Here is a 22,990-nt window from a genome sequence, read left to right as displayed (position 1 = left end):
CTCCACTGAGCTGCCGCGAGGACTGGCGATACGGTGCCTCGCAGCCATCGTCGGGCCCATGTGGGGCCTTGGTAAACGTCCACTCTGGCCATCGTCCCCCTGCCCAAGTGCGTCCTTGTAACCCTCAGCCAAGGACGAGCACCAGCCACCTCCTTTCTGTCGCCCGCCCACGCACGCACACGGAGTCACCTCAGCCCTGGGGAGCCAGGCGGCGTCTCTGCTCTGCCTCTGACCTCGTCTGCTCAGGAAGTGCAGCTGCCTGCTCTGACCCTGCTGCCATGACCCCTGCCTGACTCTCTCCTGCCCAGCGGGCCCATCTCCAAGCCCTGGCACCCGCCTGGCAGACACTGGTCCTCTTTGAAGACTCAGCTTCAATTTCTAGAATCCTTGCTCTGGGGTTTCCTCTGAAGCTGGGGGGCCTCTTTGCATTCGTCTCTTGCTCACTGGTCGGGCCCTTCCTGCTAAGGCGGAGAAAGGATGCTAAGGGGCCTCCTCGGGGAGGGCCGGCTTGTGTGAGCCAGAGAGCGCCAGACCAGAGAGCCCAGGCAGCTGTCCCCCCTGCCTGCCCACCCTCCCACAGCGAGGTGTGGGGCACACGGGGGCTGGGAGAGCCATGTTCGTGAAAGGCACTGGATGCTTTCAGTTGGGCTAATAGGAGAAAATATCCTGGAGCTTTGGGGAAGCCAAAGGGCTTTGGGGGCAATCCTGTGTCTGAGTCTCCTTTGGGGGCACTCAGGGAGGTGACATCTTACGAGAAAGGAAATGAGAAGGGCAGGTGGGAGCCTTGGAAGGTGCTGGAACTGGCAAGGGGCACAGAGAAGGCTCTGACTGTGGCAGGTGGGCGAGGCTGCGGGGTGGGGAGCAAGGCCACAGCCACACGGTGACTAAGAGCTTCTCAGGGACGCGGGGCTGCGCGGCCCGAGGGAGGAGGAAGGGAGTGGAGCACGGAGGCCGTCTGCAGGTGGAGGGGTGGACGGGGGTCAGATGCTGCAGAGGCCGGGACTGTTGCCACGTGGGGGCAGGAGAGGGGTCGGGAGTGGGGACCAGGGAGCCTGAGAGCGAAGTGGGGCAGAGCAAGTGGGTGCTCCGTCAAGCCTGCCCTGGTGCCCTCCCCTCCCCCTGAGCCCAAGCACACGCTGGGGCTGGCATCGGGGCCCCCATGGCAGGGGCACCTGATGGAGGAATGGGAGACTCAAGTAGAGGGTGAGGGTCTGGCCCCCTCCCTGGGGCCACAGAGCTTGGATTTCACCTTCCCGGCCTCCCCTGGTGCCCCGAGATGAGGACGGAGGGTGAAGATGGCTGAGGGGCGCAATCAGCAGCTGGCGAGGATGGTGAGCGGGTGGGGGCGCGAGGCTGCGGCCCGCTGTCTCCTGGGGGCTCACACCCCCTGTCCACTCCCCAGGGCAGCAAGGAGCGCTTCCACTGGCAGAGCCACAACGTGAAGCAGAGCGGCGTGGACGACATGGTGCTGCTGCCGCAGATCACCGAGGACGCCATCGTGAGCAACCTCCGCAAGCGCTTCATGGACGACTACATCTTCGTACCCGCTAGCGGGCGGAGGCGAGGGCTGCACAGGGAAGGGGCAGAGGGATGGGGGAGGGACGGGCGCCCAGAAGTAGGTCAGGTCAGGGGAACAGCAGGGCGACAGGAGGCCGGTTGGGGAGGCTGCAGCCCGGCGCCCTCTGCCCTGGGGTAGGTCAGCCACAGAATGTCCCATTGTCCCCTCCTATTAAGACCGTGGTCACATCTGAGCATCCACCTCTTTGTGGGGCTCTAAGAGGTTCCCTGGGGAGCAAGATAAGGGGGCTGGGGCCTTTGAGGGACAAAGCCAAGCAAGACACCACTTGGCCCTTAACAACCGCCCCCAGACCTACATCGGCTCTGTGCTCATCTCCGTAAACCCCTTCAAGCAGATGCCCTACTTCACTGACCGTGAGATCGACCTCTACCAGGGCGCGGTGAGGCCGGGTGAAACAGGGAGGCCACCCCAGGACCCCCAGCCCCTGGCCCCAGACTGAAACCCCACCTCCCCACCAGGCCCAATACGAGAACCCCCCCCACATCTACGCCCTCACGGATAACATGTACCGGAACATGCTCATCGACTGTGAGAACCAGTGCGTCATCATCAGGTGAGGTGGGCCCGGCAGCCCTGCCCGGGCCCTCTCCAGCACCGCCTCCTCTGGGGAGGTCTGCTCAGAAGTCTGGCCCCAAACGCAGCCCTGCCATTCCGCTCCGCCCCGCCCGCCTTGTCCACTGCCCTTGTCACCATCTGCTCCTTTCATCCTGTTTTGTCCACACGTCCCTTGCAAATGGGGGTGGGGGGCGGAGTCTTATCTGTCATGTTTGCTGTTGTGTCCCCAGTGCCTGCCGTGCCTGGCCCGCAGGTGCCCCACACACAGTGGCCCGAGGTCAGGCACTGGGAGAGGCACTTCCTCCACCCTGACCGCTGATCCCCCCACAGTGGAGAGAGCGGGGCAGGGAAGACGGTGGCCGCCAAATACATCATGGGCTACATCTCCAAGGTGTCCGGAGGAGGCGAGAAGGTCCAGGTGAGGCAAGAACGGGACGGGCTGGATCTCCCCCACAGCAGGGCCAGCCCCCCACCTCAGCCTGACCGCTTCCCGCCACCCGCCTCTGCCCCAGAACGTGAAGGACGTCATCCTGCAGTCCAACCCGCTGCTGGAGGCCTTCGGAAACGCCAAGACCGTGCGCAACAACAACTCCAGCCGCTTCGTGAGTGTCCTTGGCCCGCCAGCCCTGGCCTGCGCGCCCGCACACACGGCACACCAGACACACTGCACACACCACACACACACCACACACACACACCAGACATACACACATACCCCCTACACCACACACACCCCATATACCACACATGAACACCCCCACAGACACCCCCCCCGACACACATACACACACACCGTGCACACCCCATACACCACACAGACAAGAAAACAAGAAACACCTCCCTGCTCCAACATGGGAGATGCACTTCTTGCTTGTGGCCCCTCTGAAAACTAGTCCCCCCTGGCAGAACCATAGCGCCCCCATGGCTGGGTGACATTCTGAAGTGCTCCCCCGGCTGCACCAGGCTAAGTCTGTTCCTAGTCACGTGAGAGACAACTTACTCCTTCCTTTTTCCTTTCAGCAAATAGCTCTTGCGCTCCTTTGAGTCAAGTGCTGTGCTGGGCCTAATGGAAGCAGCTCTGGATTTGTGGGCTGCTTCTGTGACTACATGGGTGTGTGGCTTAGACAAAACCACGTCAGCTCCTGAGACGCCTCTGTTTTCTCATCCACAAAGGGGGATGATTTTAACACCCCTCTCCCGGACCCCCACGATGGGCCTGTGTGTGGCCGCGGCCTGATACAATCTGTGTGTCCATAAGATTTCTTCCCTAGATATTATAAATTATATTTTCATTTTTTTATATAATAATATTTTAAGTATTCCCCAGCAGGTTATTACAAAAACTTTCAAATGCACAGAAAAATTGGAAGACTATGAGTGTGAGCACCTGTCTCCATGTACCACAACATTTTTCTATATACTTGCTTTACTGTCCATCCATCCGTCCGTCCGTCTGTCCATCCATCCATTTTTTTCTTCTGATATCCTGCACAGTAAGCTGCAGGCACCAGACCTTTCCCTCCAAATACTTCACCAAGAAGATCATTAATTATAGTCCAATAGAAATTGCAGGTCTTGTCTAGCTCTTTGACAGAGCAGCTTGCACACTACGAAGCACATAACCCTGAAGAAGAGCATTTGCCGCTTTTGGACACACGCCTGGTAGCCCACACCCTGTCAGCAGATACAACCATCCCTCGCCCTCACTCCAGAGAGTTCCCTCACCCCTTCCTATTCAAGTTCTGTCCCCACCCTACCCAGAAGCTGCCACACCTCTGGCTTTTTTCACACCAGATTCGTTTCTGCTGTCCTAGGACTTCATATAAGCGGAATTACACAGTATTTATTTGCAAACTACTGACAAACACAAAAACATGGATGACCCTGGAAACATACCGTGACCTTTAATTTCATACGATGCTATTGTACAACAGAACAAGCCGTGTCCTACATGACAGGTGCTTGGCCGTGTGCTGCGCTTGCGTTGTTATTGGGTGGAGGTGGCAGAGAGAAGGAAGGGGGCTGGGCTGCCCTCTAACCTCTGGCCGGAGCAGAGCCCAGAGGGTGTCAGAGAGCAAAGACGGGGCCTGTGGAGCCCTTGCTCCGCCTCAGGGATGGCGTCCAGGGACGCTGGAACCAGTACGGGCCAGACACGTGGAGGCCTCTGCCGTAGTGGAAACCCCGGGCAACTGGTCGATGAAATGGGATGGATACCCCGGGACTGGAGTCAGGAGGGACGGCGGAAACCAGGTTTAAGCAAAGGACAAGCCAGTAGGGGGTTGTGGGGAGAGAAAAGCAAATGGGTCACTTGGGGAAAAAGAAGCCAGATTCCTAAGACCCACCCCCAGTCTTTGCCCAGGGGACCTAGGGGAGCTGACGGGACTCTCCCTGTTTAGGGCAAGTACTTTGAGATCCAGTTCAGCCGTGGTGGGGAGCCAGATGGGGGCAAGATCTCCAACTTCTTGTTGGAGAAATCGCGCGTGGTCATGCAGAACGAAAACGAGAGGAACTTCCACATCTATTACCAGGTTCAAGGACGGGGCGGCCTGGGCATGGGGCGGGGGGACCACCTCCTGGAGCCCACGGGGGAGAGTGGGAGGGCCGGTGTCGAGGGCTAGGCCATCCCAGCACCAGACGCACGAGCGTCGCTCCCCTCCAGCTGCTAGAAGGGGCATCTCAGGAGCAGCGGCAGAACCTGGGGCTCATGACCCCCGACTACTATTACTACCTCAACCAGTCGGACACCTACAAGGTAGACGGCACTGACGACAGGAGCGACTTCCAGGAGACACTGGTGAGCACCGCCACTCCAGCCCCTGCCAGCCCGGGGACCCTCTCACAGCACACATCAGAGAGATGCCGGCGCTTGGCCAGGGTCAGGCGGCGAGCAGGTGGAAGAGCCACGCCATGGAGCCGGGCGGCCTGGCTGCCGGCCTCTGTGCTGTGGCCCGGAAGGGACTCGGGCGCAGCTCTGACTCCCCTGCACCCGCAGAGCGCCATGCAGGTCATCGGGATCCCGCCCAACGTCCAGCAGCTGGTCCTGCAGCTCGTGGCAGGGATCTTGCACTTGGGAAACATCAGCTTCCGCGAAGACGGGAACTACGCCCGGGTGGAGAATGCGGACCGTGAGTGTGCGCTGGGGCCGTGTGGGCGGCCCCCCTCGTTGGAGCCCGAGGCGCCAACCCCTGATGACAGATGGAGAGAGGGGAAGCGCCCCCCAAGGCCCGACAGCCCAACCCACCGCCCCCTTCTCTCCCACCGCAGTGCTGGCGTTTCCCGCCTACCTGCTGGGCATTGACAGCGGGCGGCTGCAGGAGAAGCTGACCAGCCGCAAGATGGACAGCCGCTGGGGCGGCCGCAGCGAGTCCATCGACGTGACCCTCAATGTGGAGCAGGCGGCCTATACCCGGGATGCCCTGGCCAAGGGCCTCTATGCCCGTCTATTTGACTTCCTGGTGGAGGTGAGTGGCCCGGGGCTGGGGAGCGGCTCGGCGTCCCCTGGGCCACACCAGTTCCCAGCCTGGGCACAGCCAAGGGGGTCCGACTTGACTCTCGTATCCTCACCAATTCCCGGTAGTGGGAGGCATTCAGCGGGGGCCTTATTTCATTAGAGACGTCCCTATAAGGTAGTCGCTATTATTAGCCCATTTTAAAGATGAGAAAACAGAGGCGCAGGGGCACTTCCGTATGGTCAAAGGGCAGGAACCTAGATGCTGGAACACCCGGGTTTCCCATAGGCGCGGCTGATTGGGAGGGCGGCCCGGAGCTGGGAGGGGAGGAGAGAAGCTGGTGCGAGGGCACAGACGCTGCCACGGTGGCTGGGTGCGTGAGAGGCCCATGGCGGGTCGGTCCTCACCTCGCGCCCCCACCTGCCTCACAGGCCATCAACCGCGCCATGCAGAAGCCCCAGGATGAATACAGTATCGGGGTTCTTGACATCTATGGCTTTGAGATCTTCCAGGTACAGCCCCTGCCCCAGCCCACACCCTGTCCTCTCTGTGCCCCTGGGGTGGCCCAGCGCAGCCCCCGTGAACGCTCCCTCTCCTCTCCCTCCCTCGGCAGAAAAACGGCTTTGAGCAGTTCTGCATCAACTTTGTCAACGAGAAGCTGCAGCAGATCTTTATCGAACTCACCCTGAAAGCAGAGCAGGTGGGCAGGGGCAGCCTCGGGCCGCAGGCAGGGCAACCTGGGCGCGGGGGCAGCAGGACCGTGGGGGTGGCTGAGCAGCCAGGGTCGCCCCAGCCCGTCTGTGCACACCTCTCTCTGCGGCGTCTTCGGGCCCCCCGGGGGAGCGCCTTCCAAAGAGCTTAGCTGCCTCTGCAGCGTGGACCAGGACGGGACGTAGCCACCTTGTTCGTTCATTCAATGGCTATTTATCGAGCACCTGCTGTTGCCAGGCACTGTTTGCAAAGCTAAGGACACAGCTGTGAACAGATGGACACAGCTCCCTGCTGAGTTTTTCCAGCCCCTCCAGCAAAAGCCTGAGGGAAGAATTCAGGCCAAATATCAGGAGAGGAATGGAGAAGCAAGGGATCTAAGAAGAGCAGGAATAGGGTGTGGGAGAAGCAGGTTACACTGTGGCTAACTTGGGCCCAATTCTACTAGGCCCTGGGGGAACCTCAGAGAGCAAACTTTGGAGGTGACCCACCAAGGAGGAGCGAGGGCCTGGGGTACTTACCCGCCAGCTCCCCCCTCTCTGTAGTGTGGACTCCTGGACTCTGGGAGTTGCACTTCCAGGCTGCCCCCCTACCCCGCACTTCCAGGCTGCCCCCCTACCCCGCACTTCCAGGCTGCCCCCCACAGGGGATGGGTTCTGTTACCTCCTAAGTGATGCGCTGGGACAGGAGCAGGGCAGCGGATAGAGCGGGGACGCAGCCCTCCCTCTTGCCCCCGCCCTGTGGAGTGTGCATTCTAGAAGCTCACATGCCTTTGCCCGGACACCTGTGTCCACCCCTGCCCCTCCCTCCCCCAGGAGGAGTACGTGCAGGAAGGCATCCGCTGGACCCCCATCCAGTTCTTCAACAACAAAATTGTCTGTGATCTCATAGAAAACAAGCTGGTAAGGGCCAGACCGGCGCTGGGGCAGGGGGGAGGGGGCTTCCCTGGGCCTGGAGCAGGCCAGAGCCCCCACTGGCCCTTCGCTACCCTCATGCTCCCACCTGGCCAGATGGAGCACAACGGAAGTATCTGGTCAGCCCGATCCATTCACGCTGCCCCAATGATCACCTTTCATTTATTCACTCAACAAACATTCCCCAGGTAGTGCTGCTCAGGGACAGGAGAGTCAATGCCGACACGTCCCCCGCCGGGCGATCTCTGTCTAGGAAAGGGAAAGAAGCAAGAATTTATGGGGTCCCTCACGCAATCCTGCACCCAACTGAGCTTCCATGGCAGCCCCCCACCACTACCATCTTTTGATCTTGTATTAGGAACATCCACCGCCCTGCCCTCTTGACAGCTCTGGGGGAGTAGGGGGGGGTATAGGGCACGGCTGGGTTGCATCAAGCCGTCTCCCCCACCTGTCCTGCTCCTGCAGAACCCCCCGGGCATCATGAGCGTGCTGGATGACGTGTGCGCCACCATGCACGCCACGGGCGGCGGGGCTGACCAGACGCTGCTGCAGAAGCTGCAGGCGGCTGTGGGCACCCACGAGCACTTCAACAGCTGGAGCTCTGGCTTCATCATCCACCACTACGCTGGCAAGGTGCGTACCTACCCCTAGGTCCCCAGAAGCACCTCCCGCAGACCCCAGGGCCTCCCTGCTACAGCCTCCCAACCCCCAAACTGGAAGGAGCTCACAGACACCTCAGCCGGTGCTGCAGGCCTGTCCCATCCCTCTCTGGACCAGAGGCTGCAAACCCCCCCACCAGGAGCCTCCCCACTTGCCTTAGCCTCCCCCCATGTTCCTTCAGCAGAGGCTGCGGAAACCCACCAGCCCCTGATCAAGGCCACAGCTCCCCCTAATAGAACAGAAACTCCTTCTATTCCAAAATTAGGCTGGCCCAAACCCCAACCTGAGCTGTGAGCCTGACTCACCCTGTCCTGTGACGCAGCCCCAAGATCACAGCCTGGTACTGCAAACCGCCACCGACTGAAATGGGCCAGAACCCCTGCAAGCCCCTGTCCAAGGCCTCTGAGCCCCCTCAGCCCCTCCAGCTCGCAGGGGGCTACACTCTCCACCCACCTCGCTGGGGCAGCTCACACCCTCGGGGTCCCTGCTTTGCCATATAGCCCACAAATCCCAAAATTGCACTGGAGCCCCCATGTTCCCTCAGCCCAGAAGACCCCCCAGCCAGGACTCTGGACAGCCCCCACCTCAGATGGCAGATGCAGCCCACAAACCTGGCTGCAGCCCCCCCCCCCACCGGCCTGTGACTCTTCCAGCCCCCCAGTGCTCTGATTGCCCCTGGCGGAAATACTGAGTCAGACCTTCTGCCTCCAGATTAAGTAGCAGACCCCAGACTGGCAGGCCACAGTCTCCCCAGATCTGCTCTGCAGCTGTCTCTGCTCCTCCCCTCACCCGGGCTGCAGCCTCCGCCCACCAACCTCAGCTTGAAGTCAGACCCCAGGGACTGTTATGGTGTGGTCCCCTCCCCCTAGTCCCAACCCCAGCTAACCCCCAGTCCTCTCACACCAGAACAGACCCCCAGGACCCCGGCCCCGGGCCCCTCCATCTGTGCCTCACTCCCCCTTTGCCACCTTCCTCCAGGTATCCTATGACGTCAATGGCTTCTGTGAGCGCAACAGGGATGTCCTCTTCTCCGACCTCATAGAACTGATGCAGTCCAGTGAGCAGTGAGTGGCCCCAGGCCCGAGCCCCCACGGAGCCCCTCGCGGGAGGGAGGGAGGCCCAGGGATTACCCCACTTTCCCCAGAGCTCCCATCATGCCAAGGACTCTGTGGGGGTGGCTGTGAGAGCAGGACAGAGTTTGCACTGGCTGGCTCTGATTGGGCAGGAGCCTAAGATCTGAGGGGAGAAGCAGGCCACCCCAGGAGCAGGCCCTGTGCCTTCCCAGGCCCCCTCCACATAGCCAAACACCCAGGGGGCCTGCAGCCCTGGGACTGCAAAAAGGCTCTTCCACATTTCTCTGCATTAACACGATGGCTCCGCCTCCCCAGCCAGGCTGTGGAATGGGTCGTCTGTGGCTTTTGAAACCTGAGAATCTCATCCCAGCTCTGCTGTGTACTGGGCACTGTTTAAGCTTGTGGGGCTGACCAGGTCCGAGAATGCCACGCTTTCCTTGAGTTGAGTCAGGTAGGGAGACAGACACTGAGCTAGAGAAAAAGGCAAAGAGAATATAACATCTGGGGACAGCCGTGGATCAACAGCCCTTCAAGGGTTGCAGTGTGGCTGCAGGACCAGCAACCCGAGTCCTCTGAGCTGGCTAGAGGCGGAATCTCAGACTCCGCTCCAGACCTATGGACCAGAGCCCACCCCACCCCCCACCCCCAGCCCGCCCCCAGCACACCCCCACTCTACATCCCACCCCCCAGCACACCCCCACCCTCCACCCCCACCCCCCAGCACAGAGGAGCATTTGAGAACCATTGAGCCAGGGCTGAGCACCGATCTAGCGCATGTTCTAGAGACTTCAAGTCACGTATGTAATTATTTTAAAACAGCCTTAGGCATAATTTACATTTATAAATCGCACAGCTTGGGGATATACCTGTGTGCGTCTAAGCTACACACCGTCAAATGCACCTGTAGAATACGTGATATTCAGTGAACGCACACAGCGCGCACAGCCAGCCCCTCCACCCAGTTTGGAAAAACTGCATCACCTGAAAAGATTCCTCGCGGCAAACTGCCCTCGACCCTCACCCTTTGTGTAATCTCCTAGGACGTCCACTTGAGACAGAAGAAGAGACACAGATCAACGTTAAAATGTTCTATTTAACTCACCAGACCCACAGCATCACCGCACCATGCAATCAAAATTAAAAAATGATCCATGGAAAGTTATACACTTTCTCCCTCGATCCGTCCATTTGCTCTTGGAAATCCGCTGTGTGTTTTAGCGCTCACGGCACACCCGCTCAGACCGGCCTCCTTCCCCGGCCTCGGGCGCCCCCTGAGGACAGCAGGCCAGCCAGTTGTTGTGGGTGGCCCAGCTGCTCTCCAGGCCTGAGGATTTGTGAGAAATTATTGGCCTCCAGCCCCGGCCTGAGAATGAGAAACTGGGCAGGTGGGGCGCAGCCCTTTGTGTTCCCTCGAGCTCTGGGCGATCCCGGTGAAGTCTGAGAACCCCGGACAGTGTGAGGGAAAACAGCCAAGAGCAGAGAGGACGCTGTTCATTTTTTCAAACTTTCTTTTAATGGTGATCAAATCCACCTAATACAAAATCTACCTTTTAACCATTTAAAATTGTAAAACCCAATGGCATTTAGTACATGCACAATATTGGGCCACCACCTCGTTCTAGAACTTTCCGCCATCCCTCTCCTTGAGGAGATGAGGGAGGGATTTGCGAATGTACCAAAGTGCACGAAGCCAGCCCCCTGCCGATGGGCACTTAGGCTGGGGCTCTCTCTGTCTGGCACAAACAGGGCTGCCGCTGCGGGCATCCTCGTCTGTATTTCTTCGCACACCCATGCCAGCCCACGGGGATGCCCCTCCCGCCTGCGGGCTGCCTCTCTAGATCTCCTTTGCTGCTTCACTCAACTCCATTCTGTTGCACTCGCTGCCCAAGGGGCGCGTGCCCACGGAGGAAGACGTCACGGAGCAAATGAATCATGGCGCCGAAGGACCAAGCCGGCGCGCTGCGCCTCACCCCGCACTCCCGCGCTCAGGGAGAAGCGTACTGCCCGGCGTGCCCTCTGGTCTTGGACGCCAAGGCAGCCCGCCCCGGGAGAGGGCACCCCGCGTCTGCACCACTCTGACCCCTTTTATCACCATGCAGGGTCTTCCTCCACATGCTCTTCCCCGAGAAGCTGGATGGGGACAAGAAGGGCCGCCCCAGCACCGCGGGCTCCAAGATCAAGGTGGGCCCGGGCCGGAGGAGCTGGGTGTGGACAGCGCGGGGGTGTCTTTCCCCGCCCCGGGGTCTCTGGCACGCTCTGTTCAGCAGAGGGTCTGCCTCCAGCTCCAGGCCTGGGGGCTTGAATTAGATTTAGATTCGTTGAGGCCCCTGGCCACTCCCTAACTCCAGACATGAGCCATCATCCTAAAAATAATGTTGGTCATTGCTTTTCACTGTGGCGCATACACGTACCAAAGAGTTTAAACAAAGTCCACCGGCAAGCGCAGGACGCGTGACACCTGTGGAGCGGTCGCACCTGCTAGGCGGGGACACGGACCCTCACCAGGTCTCTCCTGCCCACCCCCTTCCCCCCGGGAATGGTTTCCTTCCCAGGCGCTCTCCCACCCCCAAGGGGCTAAATTGGCTGGTGTCTCAACCACACAGTTCTCTGCTTCCCAAGTGCCTGTCCCCGAGGACGGGCAGAATGTTCTGGGCGTGTGATCTGTTACTCTACCAACAAACACTGGCTAAGCACCTCCTCTGTGCTAGGCTAAGTGGCGAGTCTGGCAGATGTGAGAGCTGCTAGTCTCAGGTTTAAGAGCTCAGGGGACGCACTCTAGAAACTCCACGTGGCGGGAGCAGGGACCCCTGAACTCCATGGGCCGTCAGGTGCCGGCCTCCCCTCTCCTGGCGTGCCTGTCTCTCTCGAGCGAGAGGAGAGAGGGGTCAGTGGGTCCCATAGGTCAACCCCCACCTCTGCTTCTCCTTCAACTCAGAAACAAGCCAATGACTTGGTGGCCACGCTGAAGAAATGCACGCCCCACTATATCCGCTGCATCAAGCCCAACGAGACCAAGAAGCCCCGAGACTGGGAGGAGAGCAGGTGACCCCCTCCCTGGTCTGGCCAGCCCATGCTGCCTGCCCCTAGACTGACCCCCCTTCCAGAGCCTCCCCGGATCACATCACCTATCCCAGGACCAGCCCAGGCTGACTCTGAGGACCAGCACAAAGCCCTCAGGGTTCTAGGGTTACACCTATCACTGGCCAAGAACCCCCAGACCCTAGGATGACCCCGGGCTGACTGTGGGGTGACCCAGGGACTAGCACAGTTCCCCTCATTCCCCGCTCAAAGAAGTGGCCCTGGACCTGGCCCCCAGCTGATCTCTAGGGTGGCAAGGAACCCCCTCCCAGACCTCCAGCCCCACCCCCAAACTGCCTGCAGCACGACTCCAGACCCACAGCTTCCAGGTCTGCTTTTCCAGTCCCCCTCAGCAGCAACCAGCCTCCCCAGAACTAACGAGTCCCCCAGGGGACTCAGGCTTCCTTCTCCCCAGGGTCAAGCACCAGGTCGAGTACCTGGGCCTGAAGGAGAACATCAGGGTGCGCCGCGCGGGGTTCGCCTACCGCCGTCAGTTCTCCAAGTTCTTGCAAAGGTGAAGCGCCCTGTCCCCCTCCGTGCCCTGTAGAACCGCTGCCCATGGGCATCCACTGCAGCACTCCCACCTGCCCTCTGCCTCCAGGTATGCCATCCTGACCCCCGAGACGTGGCCGCACTGGCGTGGCGACGAGCGCCAAGGGGTCCAGCACCTGCTCCGGGCGGTGAACATGGAACCGGACCAGTACCAGATGGGGAGCAGCAAGGTCTTCGTCAAGAACCCTGAGTCGGTAAGTGCAAGACAGACACACGGACCCCACATCAGCTGCCCGCGGGGACACAGGTCCTGCTCCCAGCCCACTGTGACCACAGGTACATCTCCTCACCCCTCCAGGCCTCAGTTTCCCCACTTGGAAAGCAGGGAGGGTCACAGCCGCCCTGCAGGACTAGGCGATGGTCAGACAAAACCCAGTCCCTACCCAGTGCCTGCCTTGAGGGAGGTGCTCAGAACAACCAGGTTAACTGGAGAGTTCGCGGGGGACAGGAAGGAGGCGGAGAGGCGTGTGAGCTTGTGAGGACAAGCCTCTTGCAAGGGAGAAGCACTCACAGCTTATCCAGGACACCGTCTTGTCCCTGGTTCCTGCCTTCTTTCCTCCATTCCTTTCTTTTCTCGCTTCATTCCTTCACTTACGGATACCTTGAGTCCCTGAGCCTGTGACTCAGGCCAAATTCTCTTGTTCCAAGGCCTGCCCCGGCCCAGCCTGTCAAACAAACCTCATTCCACACCCTGAGACTGTCAACAAGCTTCCCAGGGTCCCTCAGCAGCCCTTGGGCTTCGGGAGGCTGGAAGCACCCCCTCCCACGGCCTCTGCTTCCAGGGGAAAACAGAGCAAAGATGACAAGCAAGTGCTGGGGACCTGGGGACAGAAGGGGGGGGGCGAGCAATGCTGAGTTACATGCTGGCAAGCAGCTACGCGAGCACCCTTCAGGGTTCCCACCACAAGAAAGAGACAGCGATTCCGTGCTGCGGTGGAGGCGTCAGCTGACGCTCGGGTAGTTATTTCACCAAACACGTGTCTCAAATGAGCACATCGTGCATCTCAAGCCGTGCGATATTTTGTCAGTTACATCTCAGTAAATCTGGGGTGATTGTTTTTTTAAGCCACAATGACAAGGACAAAAATCGAGAGCAGGAAATCCACTAGGGCCAGCTGGCCATCTGCTGCTACTTGAGGAGGAGCAGAAAGCTGCTTCACAGACTCCCCAGGGAAGCCAGGTTCCCCAGGGGAATCCCCAGCTCACCAACCTGCAGGGGTGGGGAGGGCCGCGGGGGAGGGGGGGCGAGGGGGTGGAGCTGGGTACACCAGGTGCCTCACCAGCTGCTCTCATGGCACCTCTGGGAGCTTTTGAAGATGCCAGGGAGGTTGTTGATGCGGTTCTCTTGATGTTGGTGGAACTTGCAAGTGTGTGTTCTTGCACCAAACCAGAAACATACCCTGAGGCGTGGGCCCTAGAGATTTCATAGCTATGGCTTGGAGGTTTCTGTCCCTCCAAATTTGTCTGCGTCTACCTCCCTAAAGCTTTTCCCGGTGGATGCACTTTACTCGGAGGGATAAGCAGGCGTCTAGAAACCACATTCTAAGTAGATGTTATGACTGATAGAAATTTCTCCCAAGCCACAGTTGTCCATGGTTAAAACCGCACCTGGAACAATCGAATTAGTAACTAGAAGGAAGGCGAGGAAGAGCAAGAAAAATAAGAGAATGAGAGGGAGTGAGAAAAAGAAAGAATCCATCTTGCCGATTACTGGCAAATCGTGCAATTTGACTTTCGAAGATATAAAAATTGACACTGAGGAAAAAAAATAAACCAAATAAAACTAGCACTGGCTATGGCCACAGAAAGTGAAATCCAATTGTAACCGAAATTCCCATCTTCACAGTTTGAGGTGAAATATCTGAAATAATAACACAAAGGACATTTTTATAAAGACAAAGATACCCTGAAAATTTACACAGGAAAAAACAATTGTGATGAAAATAATTTTAGTAAAATGAAAAGAGAGAAAACACAGCAACAGCTTGCCTGTGCTGTGTGTAAAAAAACCCAAGAAATCAAGGGATTAAATTATTGTAATGGAATTGGGACCTTTCTCAACCAAAACCCGCTTGTGTTGAGATCATTCTGATTTGGAATTTTCCTTATAAACGTGCACTCAGACATGCCCCCCAACATTTTATACCCCCATTGAGCTGACACAATCGCAGGTGCATCGGTCTTCCAAAGCACCACAAACCAGACGACTTAACACAGCAGAATTTTTTTTCACGTATTTCTGGAGGCTAAAAATCCAAAAGCACAGCTCAGGGGGCCGTACCCCCGCTGAAGGCTCCGAGGGAGAGTCCTTCTCTGCCTCCTGCAGCTTCTGGAGATCTCGAGCAAGGAGCAAGCCTTAACTCCCATGCGTCCTCCGTCGTCACGTGACCCCCTCTGCAACTGGGTCCATGCTCGCTTGCTGATCAAGACATCAGTCTTATGGGCCTCCCCTGGTGGCACAGGGGTTGAGCACTGGGTTGTGAAGCTGCCCGCAGCCTCTGCAGTGCTGGTTTGATCCCCAGCCACCAGCAAGGGTCCCACGTGGCGCACAGACCTCTCCTGCCGCCCGCTGCTCCCCTCAGCAGTGTATTTTGTCAGTCTGCCTGTTCTGTTCCCCACTCTGTTTCTGGTGCATTCTCTCACCCTCCCACGCTTCTAACTGTACCCAGTGCTTGTATAAATAAAATCTAAAATAAATAAATAAAGACATCAGTCTTAGTAAAAGTAGAGTCCACCCTAATCCAGGGTGACCTCCCTTTAGCTTGATTTCATCTGCGAGCACCCTGTCTACAGAGTAGGCACATTCACAGATCAGGGTGGATATGAATAGGGGCCACACTACTCAACCCAGTTCTTACCAGGATAACCCCAGATGTGGGGCCTGTGTGCACACCCTTATGCACACCCATCCCTGCCCTCTGCAGCATGAAATGCATTTAAGCTCATTACACCCAAAGATTCCCTTCCCAGAGTGAAAACAGGGCCTCACCTCCAGGCGGAAATAGGGAAGCCGGAGGCACTTGTTCCATCTGCCCTGAATAGCTAAGGGGCTGGGGGCCTGGTTCACTGACCCCCTCCCAGTTCTGCAAGCTGCCTGTCATCTCCCTGGCAAGCCACAGCCTGCACTTCCGTACCCCCAGACACACTAGACGAGGTGTTGGACATGCCTGGACAGACCACAGACTGCGGCCTGAGGGGTGAACAGGACGCACCCCACTCCCTGAGACGGCATTGCTGGCTTTCTCCTTTCTGGTGAGAAGACGCCCCAGCTTTCATGAAGTTATAAACCCTCCACGCCCCAGTGGAGGGTTTTAAAAGTCCTTGAAGGTGTTTTTGAAAGTGCATTTGAACCAGTTACCTGCAGAAATATTTTAGTCTTTGCAGGGAGCCTGGTTTTTTCCTAAATAAAGCTCAATCTTATTTTCATAATAATTTGCACCTTCCCGGATGGACAGGCTTTATCACTGCACGCGTAGGAGACGGGGTGTTTCCCAGTTTGTTGTTCGTCCTATTCTGGTTGGTTGTTTTCATCTTTGCCCGGCACGCCATGGCTTCGCTCACTCTGTGTTTATCATATTTCCATTCCCAGGGCTCCTCTCCTCAGTAAGTTATATTCCATATGATTAATATCCTTCACGGCATTTCCACCCTAACTTGCTCCAAGATAGCTTATTTGCTAAGTGCCCTCTGGCTCGAGACACTTAAAGCTCAAAAGCCTTTTCTCTGCTTTCTGCAAAAGCCTCCTCTCTAGGGTCCCCACACCGCCTCGCAGACTGTGCACAGCCAGTCGCCCCTCACAGCGGATTTCATATTGATGGCACTTTGTCGACTAAGATGCCCACGGGGTCACCCCCCACCGGCTCTGAAATCTGCACGCCAGGGTGGCGCACCAGGCTTACCCACCAGTGTGAGAAACACCGTGCCGAGCTGCTCCCGGCAAGACCACACAGCTAGCCGGGGGCAGAGCTGGGATCTAATTCAGCAAGAAAAACGCACAGTTAGAATTGAACGCAGGCGCGTGTGACCCCTAGTGGGAGGGCCCCTGGGCACAGGCATTTAGAGAAAAGTGTCTGACCCCAGTGCATGAGCTTGCATGCGGTGGGTTTGGGAGAACCGAGGCTGCGAGCCCTGAGGAGCCCCGACCCACTGCCCGCCCTCTGCCCCAGCTCTTCCTTCTGGAGGAGATGCGAGAGCGCAAGTTCGACGGCTTCGCGCGCACCATCCAGAAGGCCTGGCGGCGCCACGTGGCGGTCCGGAAGTACGAGGAGATGCGGGAGGAAGGTGAGAAGCTGTACATGGGGCCTCAAGGTGAGGATTCCAGAACCTGGAAGAGCCAGGCCATGACCTCAGACCCCAACCCCTGTCCCCACAGCTTCCAACATCCTGCTTAACAAAAAGGAGCGGAGGCGGAACAGCATCAATCGGAACTTTGTCGGGGACTACCTGGGCCTGGAGGAGCGGCCCGAGCTGCGTCAGTTCCTGGGCAAGAGGGAGCGGGTGGACTTCGCCGACTCGGTTACCAAGTATGACCGGCGCTTCAAGGTGAGGTGCCAGTAGGTGGGCACAGCTGGGAACCTGGTCCCAGGCTGGCACCCCCAACAGTACACCATCACCTGGCCCAGACACGACTGTCCATAAGTATATACCCAACAGGCATGGACACATCAGTCCATCAAATATGTCAGACACACATATCCATCAGATACATCTTTACCTGGCCGGACACACCTGTGCAAAATTACACACCTCACCTGGGAGCCCTGCCCACAGGGTCATCTCACTTATCCGGACACACTTATCCATTAGGGACACCCTCACCCGGTCTAGGTAGATCCGTGACCCAGATATACCTGTGCACAGGTGTACTCTCACCTGGCCTGGGCACGCACATCCAGTAGCTACTCACCTAGCTTGCACCTGCTCACTGGCCCGGACACCCCTCCCTAGCTGGTATACCCTTCCTGTTTTTTACATTCCTATTTTTTATGTAATGTAACCACCGACACACCTGCGCGTGGAGGGACACCCTCACATAACCTGTCCTGCGCCTAACCTGCCAGCACTACCCCTTGCCTGGGGTTGACTCCGTGGGGCCAAGCTGCCATGCCCAGGTTACTGCCACCAACCTCTGGTTCTGTGTCCTCACAGTCCATCAAGAGGGACTTGATCCTGACCCCCAAATGTGTGTATGTGATCGGGCGGGAGAAGGTGAAGAAGGGACCCGAAAAGGGCCAGGTGCGTGAGATCCTGAAGAAGAAAGTGGAGATCCAGGCCCTGCGGGGTGTGTCCCTCAGGTGAGGCCAGGCCCCCACCTGCCCACAGTCACGGCCCCCCATCCTCTGCTGCCCTCATCCTGGTCGCCCCAAGGCACCCTGACCACCTACCTGCTGCTCTACCTGTAGCCCTCTCCGCCCTGCCTGTCACCTCCCGCGCCCACACTCAGGTTGGCCAGTAGCATCTGGCCCTCCCCTTGCCTGGCCCTCTGGCGCCACCAGCTCAGCGCCACCGCGCCGTCCTCTGGCCTGTGTCACCCTCCCCTGCGGCGCCACCCTTGTTCCTGCCACCGCCCTCACACCCCCCCACCCCACCCCCAGCACGCGGCAGGACGACTTCTTCATCCTCCAAGAAGACGCGGCCGACAGCTTGCTGGAGAGCGTCTTCAAGACCGAGTTCGTCAGCCTCTTGTGCAAGCGCTTCGAGGAGTCGGTCCGGAGGCCCCTGCCCCTCACCTTCAGTGACACGTGCGTGCATCCCACCTGCACCGCCACCCCCGGCCGGGCTGGGCCCAGCGCCCCTTCTCCCCGCCCCCGTCGACCAGACCGTGCTCTGTCCCGACTTCCCCCGCCTGGCCAGGAAGGGATGGGGTGGTGAACCCCTGGGGTACGCCTCACAGCTCCCCCTCTCCCACAGACTACAGTTCCGGGTGAAGAAGGAGGGCTGGGGCGGAGGTGGCACCCGCAGTGTGGCTTTCGCCCGCGGCTCTGGCGAGGTGGCCGTGCTCAAGGCCAGCGGCCGCACCCTCACGGTCAGCGTGGGTGACGGGCTGCCCAAGAGCTCCAGTGAGTCCGCGCAGAAGTAGGGGCCGGGCCGAAGGCTCTCCGGGAAGAGCGGGGCTGGGGTCGCGGGGGGGGGGGGGCGCGGGCCCATCCGGGTGGCGGGCGGGAGAGGGTCCGGGAGTGGCGCGGGCCGTGGAGGGGCGGCTCTAGAGACACAGTAGACGAGCCCTCGCGGCGTCGCCGGGGCTAGTGAAGTGACCAGCGGGTGGGCGCGAGATGTCCAGGGGGTCAGCACCGGCTGATGAAGGTGAGGGAGCCCTGGGGCCGGCCAGGAGCAATTACTGGGGGAGCTGATGAGCTATTACCTGGGGGCGGTGCTGGTGGGACAGGCAGAGAGCCTGGGGCATGGGGCGAGGAAGCCCCCCAGAAGCACAACGTGGACTGGGCTTGTGGGAGGGGGAGCCATCCCTCAAACCCCCACATCCTTCCAGAACCGACTCGGAAGGGGGTGGCCCAGGGAAAACCTCGAAGATCGACCCAGGCCCCGTGCCGGGCAGCCCCCACGGCCCCCAGAGGTGAGATTTCCCACTCAGTATCTCCCCCGCCCCTCCGCCCCGTGACCTGCTCGGGACCTCCGTCAACAGGATCTGACGGGCAAAGCTTGACACCAAGCAAAGTTGAGGGGGCTCCCGGGTTAGGGCCCTCACTCCTGCGCTCACAATGGCAAGACACCACTCAGGCTCAGGGCGTGACAACGGGTTTACTGACAGAGGAGAAACCGGGTGAAAAGGTTTCTAAGACCACAGATGGCTTCTGTCCTCCCCAGACAGTGCCACGGTGTCCAGAAGCCCAAAGCAAAGGCTGCTCATGCAACACGGCATTATTGTCCCTCCCACCCCGGAGCAGGGGAGCCGGGGTGGGTGGGGGGAATATGCAGCCAGTGCTCGCCCCAGGGGCACAGCAGAGTGGGAAGCAGGGGAGTAAACACTTGATTGTACCCCTGAACCAGGAGCCATGGGGGGGCTCCTCTTCCAGGTCGACCACACCCTCTTCTCTGTGCTGAACTCGCCATGGTGCTCTGGCTCCCACACAGCAGAAACTAAGCACAGTTTGGTATTCAGAGCCCTTCAAAAGCTGACCCCAACTAACCACGGACCCCTCTCTCCTCCACTTACACCCCCATCATGTAAACTTTATCTTATTTTGCCAACTTATGAAATTTGTTCTTTCCTCCTCGCCTTTGCTTGGGCTGTTTGGTCTTCCTGTCTCCCAAATGCCAAGCTCACTCGAGCTCCTATTCAGCCTTCACAACCCGCCTCCAAGAACCCACCTGCAGAAGACCTTCCTTCCCCAAAGGCCCTCCAGGTTCCCAAAGTTCCCAGGTCCCTCCCTCTGGCTCAGTCTTCACCGTGCAGGCTTGAGAGAGGGGCTGCTTCTTCCTCCAGACCAGAGCTTAGAGCAAATTCTCCCCAGCCCTCATATTAACACCCTGAGGGTTGCCATCCTTATTTCTGCCACAGGCCTGGACCGAAACGGAGTGCCCCTTTCTGTCAAGAGGGGTCCCCTGCCTATGGAGATCACATCTGGAGGGGTTTCCCACCGGCCTCCACAGGGCCCTCCATCCTCAGCCTTGGGGGCCAGCAGACGCCACCGGGCACGGCCCCCCTCGGAGCACAACACAGAATTCCTCAATGTGCCTGACCAGGGTGTAGCTGGGTAGGTGGTTGGGAGGGCAGCCCGCGCGTGGGAGGGTGTGGGAGGGTGTGGGAGGGTGCCTGGGGCTGTGACAGGCCCCCTGTGTCCGCAGCTTGCAGAGGAAGCGCAGTATGGGGCAGCGCCCCGTGCCCCCTGCTGGCCGACCCAAGCCCCAGCCGCGAGCACATGGCCCACGGTGCCGGGCCCTGTACCAGTATGTGGGCCAGGATGTGGACGAGCTCAGCTTCAATGTGAACGAGGTCATCGAGATCCTCCTGGAAGGTGCGTGCGCCAGGGCAGAGGCGGGAGGCGTCAGAACCACCAATACCCTGTACCCTCCTGTGGGCGAACGAGCTGACCGGCTCCAGCCCCTGCCAGAGAGCCCCTCCTCACGCCAGCGGCTGCACAGACTAGAGCCCTTGGGTAGAGGGTCACCTCCTAAGCCATCCTGGGGGCTTCACAGTATCACACCCGATCCCGCGGCCGTGTCTATCTCGCTGTCAAGCCCAGGGCTAAGAGCGGAGCCCAGCACCTTCTGCTGAAGTCATTCCTGGCCCCACCACGGCGATGGCGGGAAGGGCCTGCAGGGGTGGATGAGGCAGGAGGACCGCAGTGGTCTAGAAGTGGGCAGTGCAAGTCGGTGGCAAGGAAACCCATGCGCCCGCCCCTCCCTCCCTCCACCCGTCAACTCCCGGTCTCCGCCCTGCGCCCGGCCAGTGGAAACGAGTAAAGCAGACGCGGAGCTGGCAGCGCCTCACGCTTGCTTCTCTCCCACAGATCCCTCGGGCTGGTGGAAAGGCCGGCTGCATGGCCAGGAAGGCCTCTTCCCGGGGAACTATGTGGAGAAGATCTGAGAAGGGGCACCTGGAGGCCTGCCGCCCACCTGCCTGCCGCCACCAGGGCAGGCCTGCTGCTGGTCTCATTTTCCTTGGCCCGGTTGTCCAAACGGCTCCATCCTGCGGCTTCCAGTCCAGCCGGCCCATGTCCTGGGTCTGGCGTCAGCACTGCAGCCGTCCGGAGATGCCGGCCTCCCCGTCACACTCTCTGCCCGCGTCCCTGTCTCCTCCTGTGCCAGGCGGGCTAACAGCAGAACCTACCTCCCAGCTACCTTGCAAATGCTGAAAGAGGCCATCCTGTGGGGAAAGTGCAGACACAGTTGGGGGATGGGGCTTAACAAGTATGACTTCCCTCCTCGCAACACTGAGGCAATAAAAGCTTGACAGGCGAAAGCATGAATGACTTCCTGAATGCCAACTGGAAGGCCCACCTCTCCCACCTTGTGAGGGAGGAGCAGAAGCATCCGTGTTGCAGGTGCAAAATGGAGGCTCAGAGACATTCAGCCTCTTGCCCGAGACCGAGACCCCACGGCGCCCGAGCCTCTCCCAGAGCTGCAGCTGGCCAGCCAGGACCAGCTCCTGTGGAAGATGGCCCAGTGGTTCCTGTCAGCTTTGAATCTGTGGCCCCCAACGCCCCTGGCACCCAGCTGGACCCTGAGGAAGGAGGCAGGTCCCACATGATGCCCCACAGTCCATCCTGGGTCACCCCCGGCCCCTGCCCCCAGCCCATGTCTGTATCTTCTTAGCCCCTCTCACCTGGAATCAGGACTGGTTCCGATATTCAGGGCCCCGACTCTCTGCCGGTTCTGCCACAGGTATAGAGGCTCAGTCTAGCTCCTCACCCCCCCAGCGGTCTCCCAGCCAGTGCTGGGGTCTGAGCCCGTCAAAGCCCCCTGTAACCGGGAGTCTGCACAGGCTGAATCTGAGGCTCCTGACTTTCCAAATGGTCCTGCCTCTGCTCCTGGCCCCTCAAAGAGCAGCCAGTCTCGGGAAGACAGCTGGACAGGGTCAGAGAAGCAACACCGGCTGGGGTAGTGGGGAAGTTTGGGGGTGCAGAGAGAGTGGGCATTGCTGGAGGGGCAGGAAGTACAAGGGTCAGTCTCAGCAGATCTTGATGGCAAACACGAGGTGCGGGCTCAGCCGTGACTCCAGGCAGAGGCACCCAGCAAATAGAGTGTGGGGGATCGCAGACGCCTGCGGAATGTACTGCAGGGGTGCACCTTCTCCCTCATGCTCTGACCCACCTTGGGGAGCTGGGTGTGGCTGGGCAAAAATCCCAAGGCTGCAGCTGAGTCCCAACAGCCTTGTTATTTGTCAGTCTTTACACAAAAGCCTCGAACCTGTCCCTTGAATGTTCCTGATTGCTTCCATTTTCGATTTTTCGAAAACCACCGGTGCCTCTCCCGAAACAGGGTGAGGACGGGCTTAGCATCATCAGTCTCCCAGCTGGGCGTGTGTGGGCCACAGTGGAGGAATGGGGGCTCTCTCTCCCTTCTCTGCCCTTGACGTCACCATGCAAGCTGCCCCCCGCCACTCTCGCAGCTTTGGAGTATGACCCTCTGGCCCCACTGACATGCCGGCACCACCCCGTTTGCAGGAAGTAGGGCTTCTGGGCAGGACAGTTAGGTGAGGTTAATGTGGTGCGCTGGATGGAGGAGGCAGCGGGTTTGACACGCTCTAACAGCACCTCCCATCTCGGCCAAGGTATCCTCAGACTGCAAACCTCAGTCACTTCGGTCCTGCCCACATGGCAGCTCCACATCCTGTTGACTTTTATAACATTTCTTAAAGCCGTCCCCTCCCACAGCCTCCTTATGTTCCTGTCCTTCCTGAGACCTCACCCACCCTTCCCTGGGTTGCACCACTCGCCCCTGCATACTCATGTGCGCGTGCAC

The 22,990-nt window shown here is 59.2% G+C and overlaps 1 protein-coding gene across 1 annotated transcript; it reads left to right on the top strand.

The window, feature by feature from the left end:
- Window positions 1-1,295: 1,295 nt before the first annotated feature.
- MYO1F (myosin IF) lies at window positions 1,296-21,113 on the top strand (the record flags this gene model as incomplete). The annotated part of the gene is made up of 28 exons (XM_084248600.1): window positions 1,296-1,331; window positions 1,403-1,540; window positions 1,869-1,958; window positions 2,038-2,132; window positions 2,465-2,552; window positions 2,647-2,736; window positions 4,531-4,662; window positions 4,794-4,928; window positions 5,127-5,259; window positions 5,399-5,595; window positions 6,015-6,095; window positions 6,197-6,283; window positions 7,107-7,193; window positions 7,671-7,838; window positions 8,844-8,929; window positions 11,038-11,119; window positions 11,874-11,980; window positions 12,432-12,530; window positions 12,618-12,762; window positions 16,735-16,849; window positions 16,941-17,110; window positions 17,717-17,862; window positions 18,163-18,309; window positions 18,479-18,627; window positions 19,056-19,139; window positions 20,085-20,280; window positions 20,372-20,541; window positions 21,037-21,113. The coding sequence occupies 28 exons, from the start codon at window positions 1,296-1,298 to the stop codon at window positions 21,111-21,113; spliced, it is 3,330 nt and encodes a 1,109-aa protein (XP_084104726.1).
- Window positions 21,114-22,990: the final 1,877 nt, after the last annotated feature.

This window comes from Talpa europaea (assembly GCF_964194135.1).
Source record: "Talpa europaea genome assembly, chromosome: 12".
Taxonomy (NCBI): domain Eukaryota; kingdom Metazoa; phylum Chordata; class Mammalia; order Eulipotyphla; family Talpidae; genus Talpa; species Talpa europaea.
Note: the sequence above shows the minus strand (reverse complement) of the source record. Positions and strands in the feature narration are given on the sequence as shown.